General features: G+C 43.3%; 2 protein-coding genes across 2 annotated transcripts; one reads left to right on the top strand and one right to left on the bottom strand.

The window, feature by feature from the left end:
- Window positions 1–250: 250 nt before the first annotated feature.
- LOC139761838 (kynurenine formamidase-like) lies at window positions 251–5,217 on the bottom strand. Its single transcript, XM_071686371.1, has 6 exons — window positions 5,090–5,217; window positions 4,320–4,542; window positions 3,882–4,006; window positions 3,079–3,288; window positions 2,641–2,828; window positions 251–1,412 (listed from the first exon to the last, which is right to left on the bottom strand). The coding sequence occupies exons 2-6, from the start codon at window positions 4,514–4,516 to the stop codon at window positions 1,194–1,196; spliced, it is 939 nt and encodes a 312-aa protein (XP_071542472.1). The 5' UTR covers window positions 4,517–4,542; window positions 5,090–5,217; the 3' UTR covers window positions 251–1,193.
- Window positions 5,218–8,877: 3,660 nt separating this feature from the next.
- LOC139761835 (venom protease-like) lies at window positions 8,878–18,204 on the top strand. Its single transcript, XM_071686365.1, has 10 exons — window positions 8,878–9,022; window positions 11,066–11,124; window positions 11,896–11,949; window positions 12,378–12,477; window positions 13,572–13,701; window positions 15,200–15,324; window positions 16,154–16,308; window positions 16,825–16,920; window positions 17,235–17,383; window positions 17,679–18,204. Exons 2-10 carry the CDS (start codon window positions 11,070–11,072, stop codon window positions 17,835–17,837), a joined length of 1,023 nt encoding a protein of 340 aa, XP_071542466.1. The 5' UTR covers window positions 8,878–9,022; window positions 11,066–11,069; the 3' UTR covers window positions 17,838–18,204.
- Window positions 18,205–18,412: the final 208 nt, after the last annotated feature.

Here is an 18,412-nt window from a genome sequence, read left to right as displayed (position 1 = left end):
TGTTATGGTGACAAGTATAGGTGTTCGATTGATCAACCAAATATGACACATCTAACTGTACAGTTTATGGATTGATCCGTAATGGGGGTGACAAATAACCAAAAGGAAACATAGTTGATTTATGCTACAGGTCGGATTCGAACCTTGGGCAGGATGCATGGCAACCTTGGGCGCACTGATGTCGAAGGATACAACACACACATAGAGAGAGGTACTGATGACGAAGAGAAAGGTTAAATCAAACAAATCATGAGATACAAATAGTCATGTCATTGTTAGCATTATCCTTAAAAGTATTAAGTACAGCATGATGACAATATGAACATCATATACGATTAGGATAGTAAATTTGCATCCAAGAATTATACAGACGTGATCATCTGTCAGCACTGTTAGCCTGATAAGAGGCTTAATAAAAGAACGCCACAATCAGTTCATAAAGGAACGCCACAATCACTGCATAAACAAAACGCCACAATCACTTCATTTGTCCCTCGAACCGGGTCTTTTCTCATCATCCTTAGTGTTCACATCACCGTAAACAAGGTGATCTGCTTATATGTAAGATGGATATTCTACACACAGGTTATCTTCTTTTCATGTCAACCATATATGATTTCGTTTTCCGTGCTACAACATCAGTTTCCATCAGAATGGAAAAACTTTACAAAAGATGAATATATTCCCTTATGTCGATGGGAAAATCGTTCCCTCCCACTCCTCGTACATTGTACTTAAAGTTATTAAAAAAACCCGTTGTAACTCGACCCACACAAGATTCATCTTTGACCTAACCCTCAGACGAGATGGGAATACAGAGTAAGCAAAGACCCCATGTGTCCTTCTCCTGCAGCAAAGACATAACTGACGTACTAGATTTTGTTTTTCTGATTTGCAATGTTTTTTTTTTTCCACACGTGTTCTTCTCACACATTCAAATCATTGGAAATATTGTAAGACCGTGGGATGATAAGGATACCTTCTGTTCGACGTCTCGGAGAGTGACTGGCTATACTGCTCTGTCATCGCGGGGATGGACCACATCATGTGATCCACTCAGAATCTTGGTGTTTTGAGTCCAATTTTTCTCTTTTTTTTTTCCACTTCCAGCCCACGAGTTCGAGGGATCAGATGATACGTCCCTCGACTCCTGATTCGAGGGTTCGATATGACAAGTGTTGAGAGCGTGAATCTTAATATAGTGTCGGTGTTAACACCTTCAGGAACTCTCGTAGAATCACTGTCGTCGCCAGGAGGAAGAAGAAGTTTCTTGGTAAAGCAGTAGAGGCGGACCGGACGAAGACATGGCCTAGTTGCTTCTCCCTCACCGAGGCGATGATGCGCGCAGGGGCACCACTTCCTCCGCCAATCCTCATGGGTAGTATCGTCAGCTCAAACTTTCTACCAAGTAGCTGGGTCAGGGGAGAGATAAGTGTGATGTGAAGAGCCAAGTACAGATGTAACAGATATGATTATAAAAATCTTGGTAAGTCTTCATGGTAAGTGAAAGGAGAGGAAGACCTTGGAATGCATGATTTGTGATGACCTCAATTATGCAACGCACCGCTTGGCTGCATATGACAAAGCAAACAGGTTATTAGACTTCACTGCTACTTATTAGATCAGAATGTATATGTTTTCTAACCCTCCCCTCCTGAAAAATACCCATATTGACATGTTCGCTCTATACTGAATGGTGTTCCGTCATCGATATGTTCCGGCTAAAATGCTCGAAGAAAATGGTGGGTGAAGTGGTTATCTTTGGAAGATAAGAATCTGATTATTCGTTGCTGTCCTCCTTCAGATAACCTCTTCAGAGGCTACTGCATCATCTCTTAACTCTCTTGCCCATTGGTCACTTTGTGAGGCAATATGTTTAGTGGTGCTGTTTGGTGGTCGTACTGACGTATAGTAATGATAATGTTAAGTATGATAATGAACTGATGCTACTACCATCACTACTACTATTGCTACTGTTACTACTACTACTACTACTACTGCTACTACTACTACTGCCACTAGTACTTCTACTATTACTTCTACTTCTACTGCTACAAGTAGTACTAATACTACTATTATTTTCTCCTACCACTACTATTATTACGACTACTATGGTCATTCCTACTACTACTACTACTACTACTACTACTACTACTACTACTACTACTACTACTACTACTACTAGTACTATTACTACTCCTAATAATCATAATACTTATGGTCATGATAATATTAATGATGATAATGTTTGATGGTGAAGCGCCAATGATTGTGTTCCAAGTGATTAGAGTGTCGGTGAAGCTGGTGATTGTGTTGGCGTAAGTGCTGGTGATTTCGGTGGGGAATGCTGGTGATGGTGGGGGTTTGTGTTGGTGATGATGATGGTGATTCCAGTGGTATCATTGATGGTGATGATATCGCTGGCTGGGATAGTGATGATGGCGCTAGCTGGGATAGTGATGATGGCCCTAGCTAGGATAGTGATGATGGCGCTAGCTGGGATAGTGATGATGGCACTGACTGTGATAGTGATGGTGGGATTCAGTTGCCAGGCTTCACGTCGACGCATAAATCCATAAACTGATATCACATTGACTTTTCCCCGGCCAAGACTCGCCTAATTCTAGGAGATAAACTAACCTTATCCAGGTTGGCCATGTTCTCTATGCCGTAGATGTTGTGTGAGTACAGGGCTCTGTGGACGGGGTAGAGGGTCGAGTTGCCTACATCAACAGAGATGGTGTCCACGCCCACGCCCACCACGCCCTTACTATAGCCATTTCTCTGTCCATAGGTGGCCAGCCAAATGGCTGCTTCCTCGCTCAGTCCTGCAACGATGCCTGGTGTCACGACCTCATCTTGAGAAGTGTTTAGAGGAAACACACACACACACACACACACACACACACACACACACACACACACACATCCATTTCGAAGGCTCCAGATTTAGGAAAAAGTAATAAGTTTCATGAACATGGAGAGAGAGAGAGAGAGAGAGAGAGAGAGAGAGAGAGAGAGAGAGAGAGAGAGAGAGAGAGAGAGTACCTCTCTCTCTCTGTCTGTAGTTATACCTACCAGGGAAATTATTGCTCCTCTCCTCGTCGAGGCCAGAGTACTCCTGGAGATCCTTGACCATCTTGCCCCAGCCTGTGTGGATCAACACGACGGCGCCGTCGGGGATGTACCCGTGGTGCTCCTCCTCCCACTTCTCCAGGTCCTTCACCTGGATGTGGTAGTTCCTCTCGCTGGATCTCTCTATGGCCTGGGTGACATCGATCACCACACCTGCAGTATGAAGACTTGTGAGTGTTCTTGCCTAGTTACGGGGCAAAAGACCTTTGGCAGTGTCTTGAAAATCCAAGATAACTAAGGGGTAGAATTTCTTCTAACTTTTTTAAAGGAAGAAAGAAATCTTGCTGTAAACACTAGCGGTGTGTACGTACATATATGTTAGATATTACTCTCACTATAATCATACAACCCCCAGGAACCCTTTTAAAGGACTGTTGCAGCTTCGAGGCTGCACTCCAAACAGTAGCAGGGAAATGATGTTCTTTAAAGAAAAGTATTGAGAAGACAGTATCCCTTTTGTGGTCATTAACAATGATACACAGCTTAATAAACATGATTTTTCTCTCAAGAGCTTGTAACCGCGCGCGCACACACACACACACACACACACACACACACACACACACTGTCTCATCACTCCTACGGAGTCTGTATAGAAGTAAACACAGCTTTGAGCCGCAGGAACCCTTAGAAAGGGCCTGGGTAACACTTCTCACAGACAGGTGGATCCTGGGGGGTAATTATAGTTAAAAAAAAAAGATAAATGCACAAATACTTTCTTGTCTGTCTAATCACAAGGCACCCACCTGGTACATTCCATAGCCTGTCTAAGGGAATTTCGTCTATCGTCCAGCTCCCCCGAGAGAAGTGGACAGGGGCGTCTACGTGAGTCCCCGAGTGCTCTGAGGAACAGAACTCGTTCAATTCCACCCTGTTGGGGGGACAGAGATCAAGATGGATGAGACACATATGAACTAGGGGGGGGTGGGTGTGGTCAAGGGAAAGTAATACACAGTACTGATCCATCGTTGCAAAGTATGAAAAAGGAAATGATTAAAAAAAGGCTCTTACTATGGGTGTATTGTCACACAAGAGAGTAATGTATGTGTATGTAATAACTCTTTACATCCCCCTGACTATATGTCTTACCAAGAACCCTGAAAAGGACAGATCCTTTCCTTCGACCCGTCACTGGAGACTTTGAGTGTCACTGAACATCAGCAGAAGTGCGTTGGTTTTCTTACCAGATGCCTTTATCGTTGAACCCCTTCTGAAGGACGCTGAAGTTGAAGGGGTTCAGCTTCGGAGAAGTGGGAGCATCGACGTTGTACGTGTAGGAGAGTTCCACGAGTTCGGAGGAAGCGAAGTCGACACAGGCCACCGTCAGGATGATCGCTGTGGTTCCCAGCGTGAGGAAGGTGTAAGCTTGATACCGCTTCATCTCGCCTTGGGTGTGCGTTCGTTTTTCTGGCGAAGTGATTGATATCAGTAGCGGTGCAGTAGACGTAAGGTCTTAAACTCATATATATATATATATATATATATATATATATATATATATATATATATATATATATATATATATATATATATATATATATATATATATATATATACCAAATAACTACACCACTGAACTATTGAGCTAACAAGAAGGTAAGAGACTTTCGAGAAGCCCATTTCGGAGCTTCGGTCGCCCTCGTGTAAACACCATAATGACTCGGACGTACAACTCAGGCCCTCCTGACCAGCGAAGCAATGAACCATCGACACAGTCAAACTCTCCTCGAAGGTCGAAGGGGTGGCGTGACAGGGGAAGTGTGTGTGTGTGTGTGGTGGAGTGTGTGAAACTGACGGATACCGCCAACACAGTCCTCATCAAGCTACACCCACCCCACCTCACCCTCACTCAGCCACATCCTTACCCACAAATGACCAAATGGTAACTACAAATAGGAACTAGGTATACACACAGACACACACATACACACTAACAAAATGTCTGCTGGTTTACCTGTGCGATGCAGGGCTCCCTGTCGCAAGGAAAATATAATGAGAGCAGGAGCAGCGAAGCGGCCGTACGTTCCGGCCGTCGACTTGGACTAAACTGCCTTGGGCGACCGAGGGAGAGAGAGAGAGAGAGAGAGAGAGAGAGAGAGAGAGAGAGAGAGAGAGAGAGAGAGAGAGAGAGAGAGAGACAAGGGCTTGAACGGCATGGCCTTGGCGTGGGGGAGATCATTTGCCTTTTTTTTTCTTTTTTCATTTTTTTTTTTCTTTTGTGTGTGTGTGTGTGTGTGTGTGTGTCTCCCACGACGACGACGACGAAGAGAGTGAAGACTTTCTTACAGTACACAGAAGAAACAAGAAAATGATGGTAGTATGAAGAGAGGTGACGAGAGGTGTTATATGTAGGACTTGAGGCTTGCGGGCGGAGAGAGGAGGAGGAGAGGAAGGAAGGAAGGTTGGTGTGGGAGAGAGGCAGCTATGGAACGCGTGTTTACCTGGGCAGGTGGTGCTGTGTGGTAGAGAATAAAGTTGGGCTCAGACTGGGTGAAGGGAAGGGGGAGGGATATATGTGTATGTGTGTGTGTGTGTGTGTGTGTGTGTGTGTGTGTGTGTGTATGTGTTTACGCTCAGTTGTTTCCCCTCTCCTCACTCTAACAATGGAGTCATGGATCCCAGTGATCCCGTGCATGCTACCACATCAGTGGGGATGAAGATGCCTAATACATAACAGAGAGTTGCACTCGTGTCGTTGATACACACGTATACTTGAAGGATTTCCTCAAGAGGCAACATAGATCTAGCTTAAGTTGCGTATTCTTTTCTTTTTCCCCATGAAGAGAAAGCGTTTGCTCAGCATGGAGAGAGAGAGAGAGAGAGAGAGAGAGAGAGAGAGAGAGAGAGAGAGAGAGAGAGAGAGAGAGAGAGAGAGAGAGAGGTGATCTGAGTATACACCCTTAAAGTTTCTGAATCAGATGGTCGACGTGGAGAGTGAGACTAAATATGACAGTAAGAGATACAGAAAAAAAGAATGGTCAGCAGATACAATGAGAGAAACTTGACATTAAAGAAAAGAAAGTGTAGCGTAGGTTGGCCAGAGGATGTAGTCTATGATGTTAAATTCGATGGTGTATGGATGATGGCTGCTGAAGGTGAAGCATTCGTCGGGGTCGTCTGGAGTCGAGGCATCGAGGGGTTCGAATCCTGGGAGCGGGAACCAGTCCGCAGTCAATCCATCTCTTCATTATGGTCTGAAATGCCTCGAGATTAAAAACCTACTCTGAAACTGTGACAAATTTCACTAAATTTTCTCTTAACTCAGAAAAAAAGTCAAATAAAAGGAAACAAACAATCTATTATACGATGGTTCATGAATGGTCTGTGTGCCGTAAACTTAACACCAGACCGATGATCATAGATGACAGGAAAGAAGACAGAAAAGCTAACAAAATAAGAAAGAGTGAAGAAGAAGGGGTAACACTCCTGTCCTTGGTTACCAAGGCAACACGTCCGGAGCGAGGAATAAGTATCATTTTGAGTTATGCTTCATAACACTGCAATGATTTTATAGAATCAGATCTTTCGTACTTGTCTTATATTTTACTTTCATCATTCATTACATCATGAACCCCGAACAGTGACCTCTTTATAACGTTCTTCATGTCTGCCGTTCCAATTCTATGCCATCCTGCAGGAGTGAAGCTCAGGAGACATAGTTGCTGGAGTATAATACCCACAGAAGATGTATATACCTGTATGCAAGTGGCCCATGGCACTGGGAACGAAGTTGATGATACGAAACATGAAGATAGTAATTTGAGGAAAGTTTTGCCCTAGTAACTGGCAACTTGCAACTAGACAAATTGAGAAGTGAAGAATATTGTGGTGACTGTAAATATAAAGGGAAAACTAAAGTTGGGTGTATGAAGCGTAGATGTACAATAAATCAAGTCTAGCTGAGAGGTTTAAGTAATCGTAATGTAAACTGTGAAATCAGTCATGTTTTGATATCAGGGAATTCAAGATAACGGATTTGACGGTTTCAAATCTATGTGGGACCGATAAAGATATGATATCCATATCAGACATGTGTGTCAAGTTAAAGTTGCAAAGGCACTCCCCAAATCTAGGATACAGTATTGTTTCCCATCCTAAACTATTTTCTCAAAGTGTAGGACCACAGAAAATAAGCAGTTTAGAGGGGTAACAATTATATATATTTTCTCTAAGTGCATTTACGATCTACCAAATACTCTTGCGTTTTCGTATATATTTTATCTAAGGGCATTTATACTCTTGCGTTTTCAGTTATGTGAATATAGTGTCTAACACTAATAAAGCACAAATATATCTAGGGCTGAAGACCATTCTATTCATACACAGTAACGATTCAGCTCAGGTTGAAATTCCCTCGAACTTAGTGCCTCCTGTCAAACCTTTCATATCAAGACGTTCTCCCTTATTCCTTCTATAACTCCTCATGTTCACATCTTAACATCTTATCTTATCTGGGAGGCATGACCTAGTTTAGCTTGGGGTTGTTACCAGGGCAAACGCTCATAAGGGATGAAAGACAACACTGATAAATCATCCATCTCAGTATCCAAGCCCCTATGAAAGGTGCTTCCACGCCATGTAAAACTGCCCCAGCTGCATTAATGAATCAAATCTCACATCAGAGCGTTTCTGTGACACGGTGGATGCGAGTCACAGAACAGATGGTAAGCAGCAACAAGCATAGAACGTACAGTAGGTACAATACGTGGACATAGAGGGCCAAGAGACACGAAAGGATGGCACTGTCGTAATATATATATATATGTGAGTTACTGGTCCCAGTGACTGAATGGTCACTGTCGGGGCCACTGTATTATCACTGTATGGCCACTGTATAGTGACTCTGTGGCCACGGTTTGCCCCCTGATGCTCAGCATTGCACAGCAAGCAAGAATTCTGGCGAGTCGATGCTCCTGCCTTTCAGGAAGAGGAGTGCTTTATTTACCAGTGATTAGGACGAGATCTATACCAAGAGACAGTGTTACCTCACACTGCACATGGTAGGAAAATCTAGTTATGAGGGTATTTGGGTTACATGTTGTCAAGGTAGTGTCTGCATCTTTGTGGAGTGAATGCGATCAGTTCAGCTGTGGGTGAGGCAGAAAGATAGAAGAAGAAGAAGAAGAAGAAGAAAAAGGAGAAAAAAGACGACAATCATGGCCAAAGGGGTGGAACTTGTTCGATAACCACCGAAGTGCTGGGTGATTAATGGTGGTGGCTGCATACCACCTCCCACCTGAGAGAGAGAGAGAGAGAGAGAGAGAGAGAGAGAGAGAGAGAGAGAGAGAGAGAGAGAGAGAGAGAGAGAGAGAGAGATTGTTGCGTAGACATAGATACACGGACGACACAGGCCCAAGGTCCAAGCAAGGTGGTCCGGTCTTAACACAACTTTAAGAAAAAGAAAATCAGTCCCTTTTATAATCAGCGGAGGAAACAGATAGCGAAGCAAGAGGCCCTCCTCCTTCTCCCTCTTCCCCGCCTCACCCTCCACTCCCTCCGACGACAGGTTAGTGGCAGAGAGAGAGAACTAAGGAAACTCGCTTTCCGGTGGTTTTCCTATTTTCAGCCGGGCAGGAACGTACCCCAAGGTTGTGAGGAAGCAAAAAGATAAATATCGTAATAATGAGTGAAATGTCATAATGACATTACGACAATAAATATTTCATTAGATAATGTAGGAAAAGGATAGATGTATATTTTTTTTCACTGTTCTGACGCATATTTTGCGCCATGGGAATACAGACGTCAGGTGACGTGGTGAACTGTAGGCGGAGCTTCGTGGAGTGGGTGCGGCCTCAGAACAGTGAACACAGGTGACTGAATAACAAAGTGGACTCCGTCTGCGGATATACACCAGGAGCATCGGTGATCCAAGACGTGCAACACTGTAAGTATAACTGAGGTTTTAGAGTGTAGGGAATTAGTGAGTGAATCGCGAAGGAGTGTTTTTGTACCGTTGTGTTGGTACCTGTAGGTGTGGCCTTGAGAGGATAGTGTTGGGTAGCGCTGGAGACGTGCATAGGGAGGCGGTGGCCACCACCACTGCCTGTGTGTCTGTGGAACCTACCATGTCTATAGGTGGTACATACCAGAACTGAGGGGGACACACACACACACACCCTTGCTGTAAACCAGTGAATGACTACGCATATGCCAAGTTGACAACGCCAGCCCTCACGACTGCGTTGAATACCACGACCTCACTATACATTTCTCTCTCTCTCTCTCTCTCTCTCTCTCTCTCTCTCTCTCTCTCTCTCAGCGTCTTGTATGTTTTTCTTATAAAACCGATGAACTCATGAGGCTATAGATGGTGTGTGTGTGTGTGTGTGTGTGTGTGTGTATAGATGGACGTGCAACGTGTGATTATATTCCTTCAGCACAGGTGGGTCGGGGGTATGGTATCTGATGCCTCTTTTAGCACACGTCCCCGTGAAAGCAGTGTCGCAGATTCAGATGATGAAAGGAGGGTGTAATTGACGACGTGTGTCCTAGACAGTGTATTAATAGACTACTTACGAGGGCAAGGCCATCATTCTTTCATTAGAGAGTGAGTACTTACGTGTGAGTACTGACCACAAGATTTTGCCCGAAGGGTATGTCTGCCGCGTAGCGCTCACCGCAAGAATTATATATATATATAGCTACGAAGAATGAGACTAGAGTGATTCTAAAAAGGCCATTGGCATTACTTCAAAGACCATTTTTTTTTTTTTTTTTGCCCAATAGGGCTATAACCCTCAGGGAAACTGGGGGGGTTGGACCATTGAAAACATATGGGCGGGGCCCCCTGCCTCCCTTAAACTGAAAAAAAAAGATCCAGAATGAGAAAATGTCTGGAAGGTTGGCATTAATTCTGAAACAAAGAAGATATATTTTTCTTTTGATCCACAGCGAACATAAACGTGGTACGAGGTATTTTGTACATGTTGGCCACACTCCTGCAGGATGTCTGTAGAGTCTTTCCCGATCTCACGACAGAGCCTAATGTGCAGCGGGAATGGCATGGCTTGTTTTGAACCATTCGTACATACATGAAGTACATGGTGGAGAGAAACAAGGTGAATAGGACAGTATCCAATGGTAACCACAGGCACTCGATGTGGGAAGACGGCGACCGACGAGAGAGAGAGAGAGAGAGAGAGAGAGAGAGAGAGAGAGAGAAGGACGTCGTGCTGGGTCTGCTGTAGCGCGGTGTGGGGAATACCGAGTTGGGGAAAACACACACACACACACACACACACACACAGTGAGGAGGTACGACGCTAAGCTAGCCACAATTGCCAACGAAAGATTCCAGATTGATAATTTTTTCCTACTTTGAAGAACAGAGCCAAATCTTCTTTAATGCATCGGTTATATATATATATATATATATATATATATATATATATATATATATATATATATATATATATATATATATATATATATATATGGTACGCTTCTTGCCAGGCTCGAACACATCCGACATACATTTCGGTAATCACTTGTTTACCAATGATGTCCTAGCTACTTTTCTTCGTTGTATATCACCTGACTTATATTTCTTTCTTGTATTTACCCTGATGATGTGATCATTACACAAAAGTGCACTTGAGAACTTATCCTTCTGAACACCGAAAACAGGTTATAAACTACATCTGACTATCGAAACCTAACAGTAAGTACATCTGGTTCAAGACGCCTATGCGCACCGTGTTCTTCGTTAAGTTCTTAGCTGCAGTGGTGTTGACCTGTTGTCTGTTCTAGCCACAGAAAATCGTTGTTTATAGTTGCTTAACACAACATATGAATGAACATAGCTGAATATAGAAGTGCGCGCTTTTTTTTTTTTCGAGTGAAAGATCGTGTTATCAATATTTCTTCTTCTTTTTTTTTTTCTTTCGAGTGAAAGATCGTGTTATCAATATTTCTTCTTTTTTTTCAGCACAATGTTGACCTTTCAATTCTTGATGCTGCTTGGGATTGCCTTAACACAAGGACAAGGTTAGTTGTATGGAGTTATTTATTGTGTATAGAAGTTAACATTTACTGTATAATGATTATCTATCTTGACCATATAACCTGTTGATGGTGTAAGTAATGCTGATTTGCACTTTCATTATAAAACAGACGAATATCTATATGTATGAAATATGAATATAAAAGGTAGATTTTTGTATGTAAAAGAGTAAACACGTACACACACACACACACACACACACACACACACACTACACAGGCAGGACATAAGCTGAAGGCATCTATATGTTAGAAAGACTTTGAAGTGAACTTTAAGATTATCTTAGACTTATCACCAGATTCCTTCCTTAGAAAGAGAGATGTTAAGAGGTTCGGTAAATTTTACTGATATATATATATATATATATATATATATATATATATATATATATATATATATATATATATATTAGAGACCCTTAGAACATAGACTGAAGTGTACAATCACATATGTGCGAGAAAATTTATCCTCAAAACCGAGATTTTTTTTCTGGACTTCTGACGAATATATTTATTTTTGCACTGAACAACATCTTTTCCTTCCATAAAGGCATTAGCATATGACTACTACTATAGATATTCCATACCAGTGATCCCGCTTAGAGCCCACTGTCTCGTTGTGAAATACACCTTCCTTTCTCTTATCCAACCAACCCCCGTTAAGGCAATCAGTCACACAGAAGAACCTAACAGCCTTCATAAACCAAATATCTACCTAATAGTTTTACACAGGATTCAAAGATGTTTTTATTTCAGAGACAAACAACAAGCACCTCTCCACAGTAACCATCACCCTGGGGAACGCTGATGGTGAGTAATGGTTCTCATTAGTTGTCTGAAAACACCCTGAAGATTGTATTAAAGTATATGAAAAAAAAATGTCTTTGAAAGAGACTCATTTTGTGTGTGTGTGTGTGTGTTAAGTGTCAGATTTCTCTCATGGTAATGTTTACAATGAGCCCGCAAAGACTCGGCAAAGAATTTAGCAGCTTGGACTATCACCTTGGTGTATGTGGGATGAACCAGAAGAGTCTGCTTGAACAATAACTATTGTTTAACATAGAGAAGACTGGCCTTAAGTCATGTGTGTAGAGAGATAAACGTTTAGTGAGGAAGAAAACTATAATTTCCATGACACACACACACACACACACACACACGTACGTTCCTCAATATAGCAATGTAAATTAAGTATGATTTATCGAATGTCTGTGGAAAACCTATGATATGTCTTTCAGGTACTTGCGGAGGAGAGAGTGAGTGTAACGTGTACCTGCCTCTGGCCTCCCAGTTTGGGAACGAGTCGATGATGCCGTTTTTCAGAACTTCGTTCGGAAGGTGAGGTCCTTGTCCCTTATGTTCCTTTGATGCCGCTACGGTACAACTCGCTTGCGTCTGGAATCGTATAAGCTGTGTCTCTTCACTCGGGGTTTGTGTGCTTCACGCGAGCGTCGCAACCCAACAGGAATATGTTGCGTGCCTATTCCGTTTTATGATGACAAGCATCGTATCATAAATAATCAAACCCACTTACACTTCGTAAGCTATGTTTACTTTTCTCATCCCATTACCGTAAAAAATCACGTGACCTAGTTTACGAGGATGTCTGACTGACGTCAGAAAGACATAAGGAAAAGTTCGAATAGATTTCGTACAGTATTTGGAGTTAACGTCGCTTCTGACCGTGCTAACGGTCTCAGAATGACGCTTGTGTATAAGAGGCAGATAATAACATTGGATTGCCCAACAGGCATTAACAATGATACAGGAGCACATACGTCGATGTGACTGTCTCCTCCACGCACACCAAGCGTCCTCACAAAATGTAAGGGAACAACAGAGATAAAGTGAGAGAAACTGCTCCAGCATTTTGTCTGGGATGATGATTATTATTTCAGCTTCGCTTGCACCAGCCACTATTCTCACTAAGACACAGTCAACTTGGTCGGCTACACTGCCCACTCAGGGTGAAGAAGAGTGACTGAGAAGTTTGAAAGGTTCGTACAAGGGTAATTTATGGTTATATCTTCGCTTTCCAAAATCATGTCCACCGCGAGTGATGAGGGAGAGAGAGAGAGAGAGAGAGAGAGAGAGAGAGAGAGAGCAGGGATATAGCAGACATATTGTCTTGTGGTATGATTAAAAAAAGGCTTAATTAGAGGTTTAAGATTAAAGGTACTCTCACTCTCTACAAGGCTACGAGCTAAATGATGACAAAAAACGATCAGGAAATGGATGATGCAGGCTGGAATGGTCGTAGGGTCTTCGTCGAACTTTTACAAAGTACTTTGAGGGGATAGCATCACTGAGGATCAGTGAACTTAAAAAGGTCTTTAGATTCTGAATGGAACACATTATCCTTTCCTTATCCTGGGTACTCGCGCGTGTAAGCTGTGATTCACACCCTCCCTCACTCCATCCTCCTCCCACAGGTTGCTGTTGAGGTACACGATTCGGTGCTGCCGATTCGAGCACCCTCTACTGTCCAAACCGTCGTCCATCATCCCGACGGAGAATGAGTGTGGCTTCTCCGCACCAGAGACTTACTTAGACATCCAGAAGGTAAGTTGGACTCCCTTCTTTGTCCTTGTTCGTAGAGAAAACCTCATTTGGGGACGGAAACGCTCTCTCTTTCTCTCTCTCTCTCTCTCTCTCTCTCTCTCTCTCTCTCTCTCTCTCTCTCTCTCTCTCTCTCTCTCTCGATCAAAAAAAAAGAATCAACGATCTTTTTCTCAAGTCTTTCCATTTCTAACCATCCATGTATATATATTCTCTAATGCTCGTAGTCTCTGATCCCCTTCTCTTAAAACACTTGACATCATGTGATTATTACACGAAAGTGCACTTGGGAACTTTTCGTGTTTCATTTTCCCCATGGACTCGTAGGAATATAGTTGAGCACACTCAACACTGTGTTCCTTTCCAACTTAACATCATGTGATGTAGTCGCTGTCACTGCGAGTTCATTTTTTCTCCTTGTTCTGATCCAGTCTGAGATGACGCGGGGATATGCCTCTGTCAGCCTATGCCAACGCAGGAATGCAACACACACACACACACACACACACACACACACACACGCACGCACACGGGTCGTTGACAACCTAAGGAAGGGGAGGAGTTGGTGAGAAAGAGAGTCCAAAAAAAAAAAAATACTAGTTAGATACACTGTCATACTATACTGTCAAGTGGACAGATTTCTGTCTCTCTCTCAACCCACATTTCCAGATCACGAATGAGTCGTTTGACGCTTTCCTTCTCCGATAAAGCTGTTCACACTCTCCTGTTTTATGATTCTCGACTCAGATTTGTTAGGTATTCCCGTCTTCTGTCTGTAGCACGTCGGTCATGTTAAACCCTTGGTGACAGACTCGTACAAAATCTTGGTAGACAGAAGCAAACAGTTGTGGATATTGTATAACGTCTCTCACTCAGCCCCTCATGTCTGTGGCTGATGGTATATGTACCCTATCAAATCAGTACTGTGTACTGTGCTATATGGCCTTTCCTTTCTCTGTGCTCCATCGTATCTGCTATCTGGCCTTCCCTTCTATGTGCTCCATCGTATCTGCTATCTGGCCTTCCCTTCTCTATGATCCATCGTATCTGCTATCTGGCCTTCCCTTCTATGTGCTCCATCGTATCTGCTAGCTGGCCTTCCCTTCTCTGTGCTCCATCGTATCTGCTAGCTGGCCTTCCCTTCTCTGTGCTCCATCGTATCTGCTAGCTGGCCTTCATCTCTACGCTAACCTAAACGTCTTCATCGTCATGCAGTCCTCATCCCTCTGTATCATATCATATGCCACCATACCAGGTCTAATATTCCCCTCACCAGTCGTGGTCATGTATGACACTCCTTCGTCGTTTTAGATCCGAGTGGTGTTCAGCAACACATGAATGGCACTGATATGCAGAAGATTTTTCCTTCTTCCTTCCTTCCTATCGCTGAACGTATGAAAAACACCTTTTTTTCCCTCTTTTTTCCCATTATTATTCCCCCCCCCCCTTCCCTCCCCCCGTATGATCATTATTATACTGGAATTTCTCTCCCCCTCCACAGCCTGGAGCATGGCCATGGTTGGTGGTAGTGGGAAACAAGAACACAACCTTCCGCTTCATCTGTGGGGGTACCCTGATTACCAAGCGTCACGTCCTCACGGGTGCTCATTGTGCTATAACTGACGTGTGAGTTGCTATGTCTTCTATCATACCGTGGAGGAGGAGGAGGAGGAGGAGGAGGAGGAAGCCCGGTTGGAGAAGAGATGTATCATTTTCTCCCCCATGTTTTCATTTCCTGATCTGACTTTCATTCGCATTACTTCTTTCACTGCCAACAGTCACGTCTCAGCGTCATGCCTTCATAGTTTTGAGCCGATAAGACTTCAGACTTGGAAGGCATGTGTCTCTCTTCTGGATGCCCAATTCCTATTCATTTCTCTTCTCTTAATTCACGTCCTTTAAAAGAATATATATATATATATATATATATATATATATATATATATATATATATATATATATATATATATATATATATATATATATATTGTGTATTACCTTGTGCATTCCCTTGTATATACGTGTTATGTCTTTATTGTAATGCACACACACACACACACACATCAGCCTATGGTAGGTACGTTTTCATTGACCATACCCGAGAGGAGGATGAACGGCTGAGTGGACTGTTGACCGGCAGCCGCGACCAGGATTCGAACACCACTTTGGGTTAGATCCCGAGCTGGCCCGTGCTGACTCATGGTCAGTAGCGCTAATCATCACACCACGGGGACCCATGTGTGTGTGTGTGTGTGTGTGTGTGTGTGTGTGTGTGTGTGCTTGTAGGGGGGGGGGGTGGATTTGTTTGAAATCAGATCTTTCTTTTACAAGCACGTTTATCAATAGGATATTCTCGTTCCTCTTTGCTCAATCTAATGTTACACACAAACACTCGTCAGCCACACGAGGACGCCGTATGATACACGCACACTCACTGTCAACCCTTTCTAATCAGGAACACTGTTCGTGTGGGTGTTCTTTCCCTCGCCGAAGATGACTCCACCTTCCAGGAGTTTTCAGTGACGAAGACGATTCATCCCGAGTATAACCCTAATAGGCATCAAAATGACATTGCCATTCTCACCCTGCCTCAAGACGTTACCTTCACCGGTAAGCAAGCTTAGTGTTGTGTGCGCCGTTTCTTGGGAATATTCGCAATATACACTACCATTGGTCCAGATCACTATTGCACTACTGCTTCCTTTTAGTGTTTTGTTTTCCCCCTCCTCCCTCTCCCCTATGAACTGTTGCGTTCCTCCTGTCTTGACCAACCCGATCACTCAATTGTGGTGGTGAAGACCACGGAAGACACTAGATCTTCTAACGTCTGTGCTACAGAGAAGGCGGGCCCTGTATCTCTGTTGACGAAGGTGACAGGAGGCGCTGTCACGGACCACAGACAGACTTCATCATATACTCCACAAGATATACTCCTGGAGGAGGATATCATTATCTAGAGACTGTCTGTGTATATATATATATATATATATATATATATATATATATACACCCCGACCACCCCGCCCCTCACGACGCCCTCCAACAGATTGCGTGTCCTGTGCCTCGCGACGGATCCTCCTCCTCCTCCACAGACTTGGCTCTAAAATATCGTCATGTCCTCCGCAGATTATGTGCGGCCGGCCTGCCTCCCGTTTCCACAGCGTCATAGCAACTTTACTGGCAAAGAACTAGTTGTGGTTGGGTTCGGAGACACATCATTCGGTGAGTATCATAAAAAAAAAAAAGGTTTTGTTGCCCTTGAACAAACACACAGACCATGGAATAAGGTGACCCCCCTCCCACCCTCCTCCCCCACTACGGACACACATATAATGATCCTGGCATCATGCACGTCCAAGAATGTCATCAACCCTGGCACAATGTGACCTCTAGCCACACAGTACCTACTGTGGACCAGACACTTAAGGGAATGAGAAAGAAGCAAGACGGTAAGATTAGACTCGCTTCCTCATTTAAGGGTAAGGTTTAACAGAGTTGGTTTGTCTTAAATGTATCTCAATCTTCCATCTCAACAGGTGGCAAACCTTCGCTTGTACCTGTGGCAGTCGCTCTCCCGGTGACAGACATCGCAGAGTGCAACAAGGCCTACCAAAACGTGGAGCGCTCGTTTGTGGTCACTGAGAATCAGATCTGTATGCGCGAGGAGCATCAAGGATCGTGCCATGTTAGTAAATCACATATTCCTTTTTTTTTTTGTCTCCCTTGTTTTGTCCTTATTTTTTTTTATCTTTTTTTTTTTTTTTACTGATTCTTTGTTTTGCTTTGTTTTCATACTGCCATAGAATCATCCTTGGGTAATCATCTTCCACCCAGTACAAATACCACTGCATCACCACCTCATCCTGTTTTGCAAGCTTTATCTTGACTGATTTGGGATGTAACTCCAAGCCACACACACACACACGCACACATATATAATTTTCTCAGTGACCACGACCACTTCTGTTCGTCCATGGCAGGGTGACGGTGGCTCCCCACTCAACTACTTCAGTCCAAGCGTCAGACGGTACTACGTTGCGGGAATCGTCAGTTTTGGCTACGACTGCGGTAATCCGGACTTCCCTGGTGTGTACACCAGGGTCGGGGCTTACCTCGACTGGATCGTCGAAAACCTTTAGCTTGTCCCTCTATATCGTCGGTGTTTCAAAAGCTGTTTTGCTTCTGATAACGCCAAACATTCTGGTAAGTTGTACTTGACGTGAACTTCGAGAAGGAAATGTAGTCCACTTCAAGATTGACAGTGTGAGAAAGGGAGATGTTACACTTAGTAAAGCCCTCATTCGTGACCAAGTGCTGTTTCTGTATGTCATCACATTTCAATACTTACAATTGACGGGGAAGAGAGACAGAGAGAGAGAGATCTGTATGCCTACATGTGTGTCCCATTTTGCAACATCTATTATTGCTGACGGAATGCCATGCATATAGAATATTCTCAAAGTCCAAAATATTACTGGTTGAAATAAAGTGAATTTGTGGCCCAAATATGTAATTTTTTGTTGTTGTTGTCCTTTGCCATTTACTGAAGGGTAAAATTGGTCATCTTAGATCATGCGGGTCATCTGCACATACATGTTTGTGCCATGAGTCATGAACTTTCCTGAAGTATAGGCAGGTGATGGTAATGATATGCTGTGTCCTTTTAGTGGCCTTTAACTCCAAACAGAGGACCAAAAATGGTCACACATCTCAA

This window comes from Panulirus ornatus, chromosome 42 (assembly GCF_036320965.1).
Source record: "Panulirus ornatus isolate Po-2019 chromosome 42, ASM3632096v1, whole genome shotgun sequence".
NCBI lineage: Eukaryota > Metazoa > Arthropoda > Malacostraca > Decapoda > Palinuridae > Panulirus > Panulirus ornatus.
This window is presented reverse-complemented; position numbering and strand designations above follow the sequence as displayed.

What these genes read in the sequence shown, in the direction of transcription:
- LOC139761838 (XM_071686371.1), bottom strand. Translation starts at nt 4,516, where the DNA reads ATGAAGCGGTATCAAGCTTACACCTTCCTCACGCTGGGAACCACAGCG. An exon ending in TTCAACGATAAAGGCATCTG is followed by an intron (nt 4,007 to 4,319) that starts GTAAGAAAACCA and finishes TCCCCCCAACAG; the next exon opens with GGTGGAATTGAACGAGTTCT. An exon ending in GAGGAGCAATAATTTCCCTG is followed by an intron (nt 2,829 to 3,078) that starts GTAGGTATAACT and finishes GCATCGTTGCAG; the next exon opens with GACTGAGCGAGGAAGCAGCC.
- LOC139761835 (XM_071686365.1), top strand. Translation starts at nt 11,070, where the DNA reads ATGTTGACCTTTCAATTCTTGATGCTGCTTGGGATTGCCTTAACACAA. An exon ending in TCAAGACGTTACCTTCACCG is followed by an intron (nt 16,309 to 16,824) that starts GTAAGCAAGCTT and finishes TGTCCTCCGCAG; the next exon opens with ATTATGTGCGGCCGGCCTGC. An exon ending in GTTCGGAGACACATCATTCG is followed by an intron (nt 16,921 to 17,234) that starts GTGAGTATCATA and finishes CCATCTCAACAG; the next exon opens with GTGGCAAACCTTCGCTTGTA.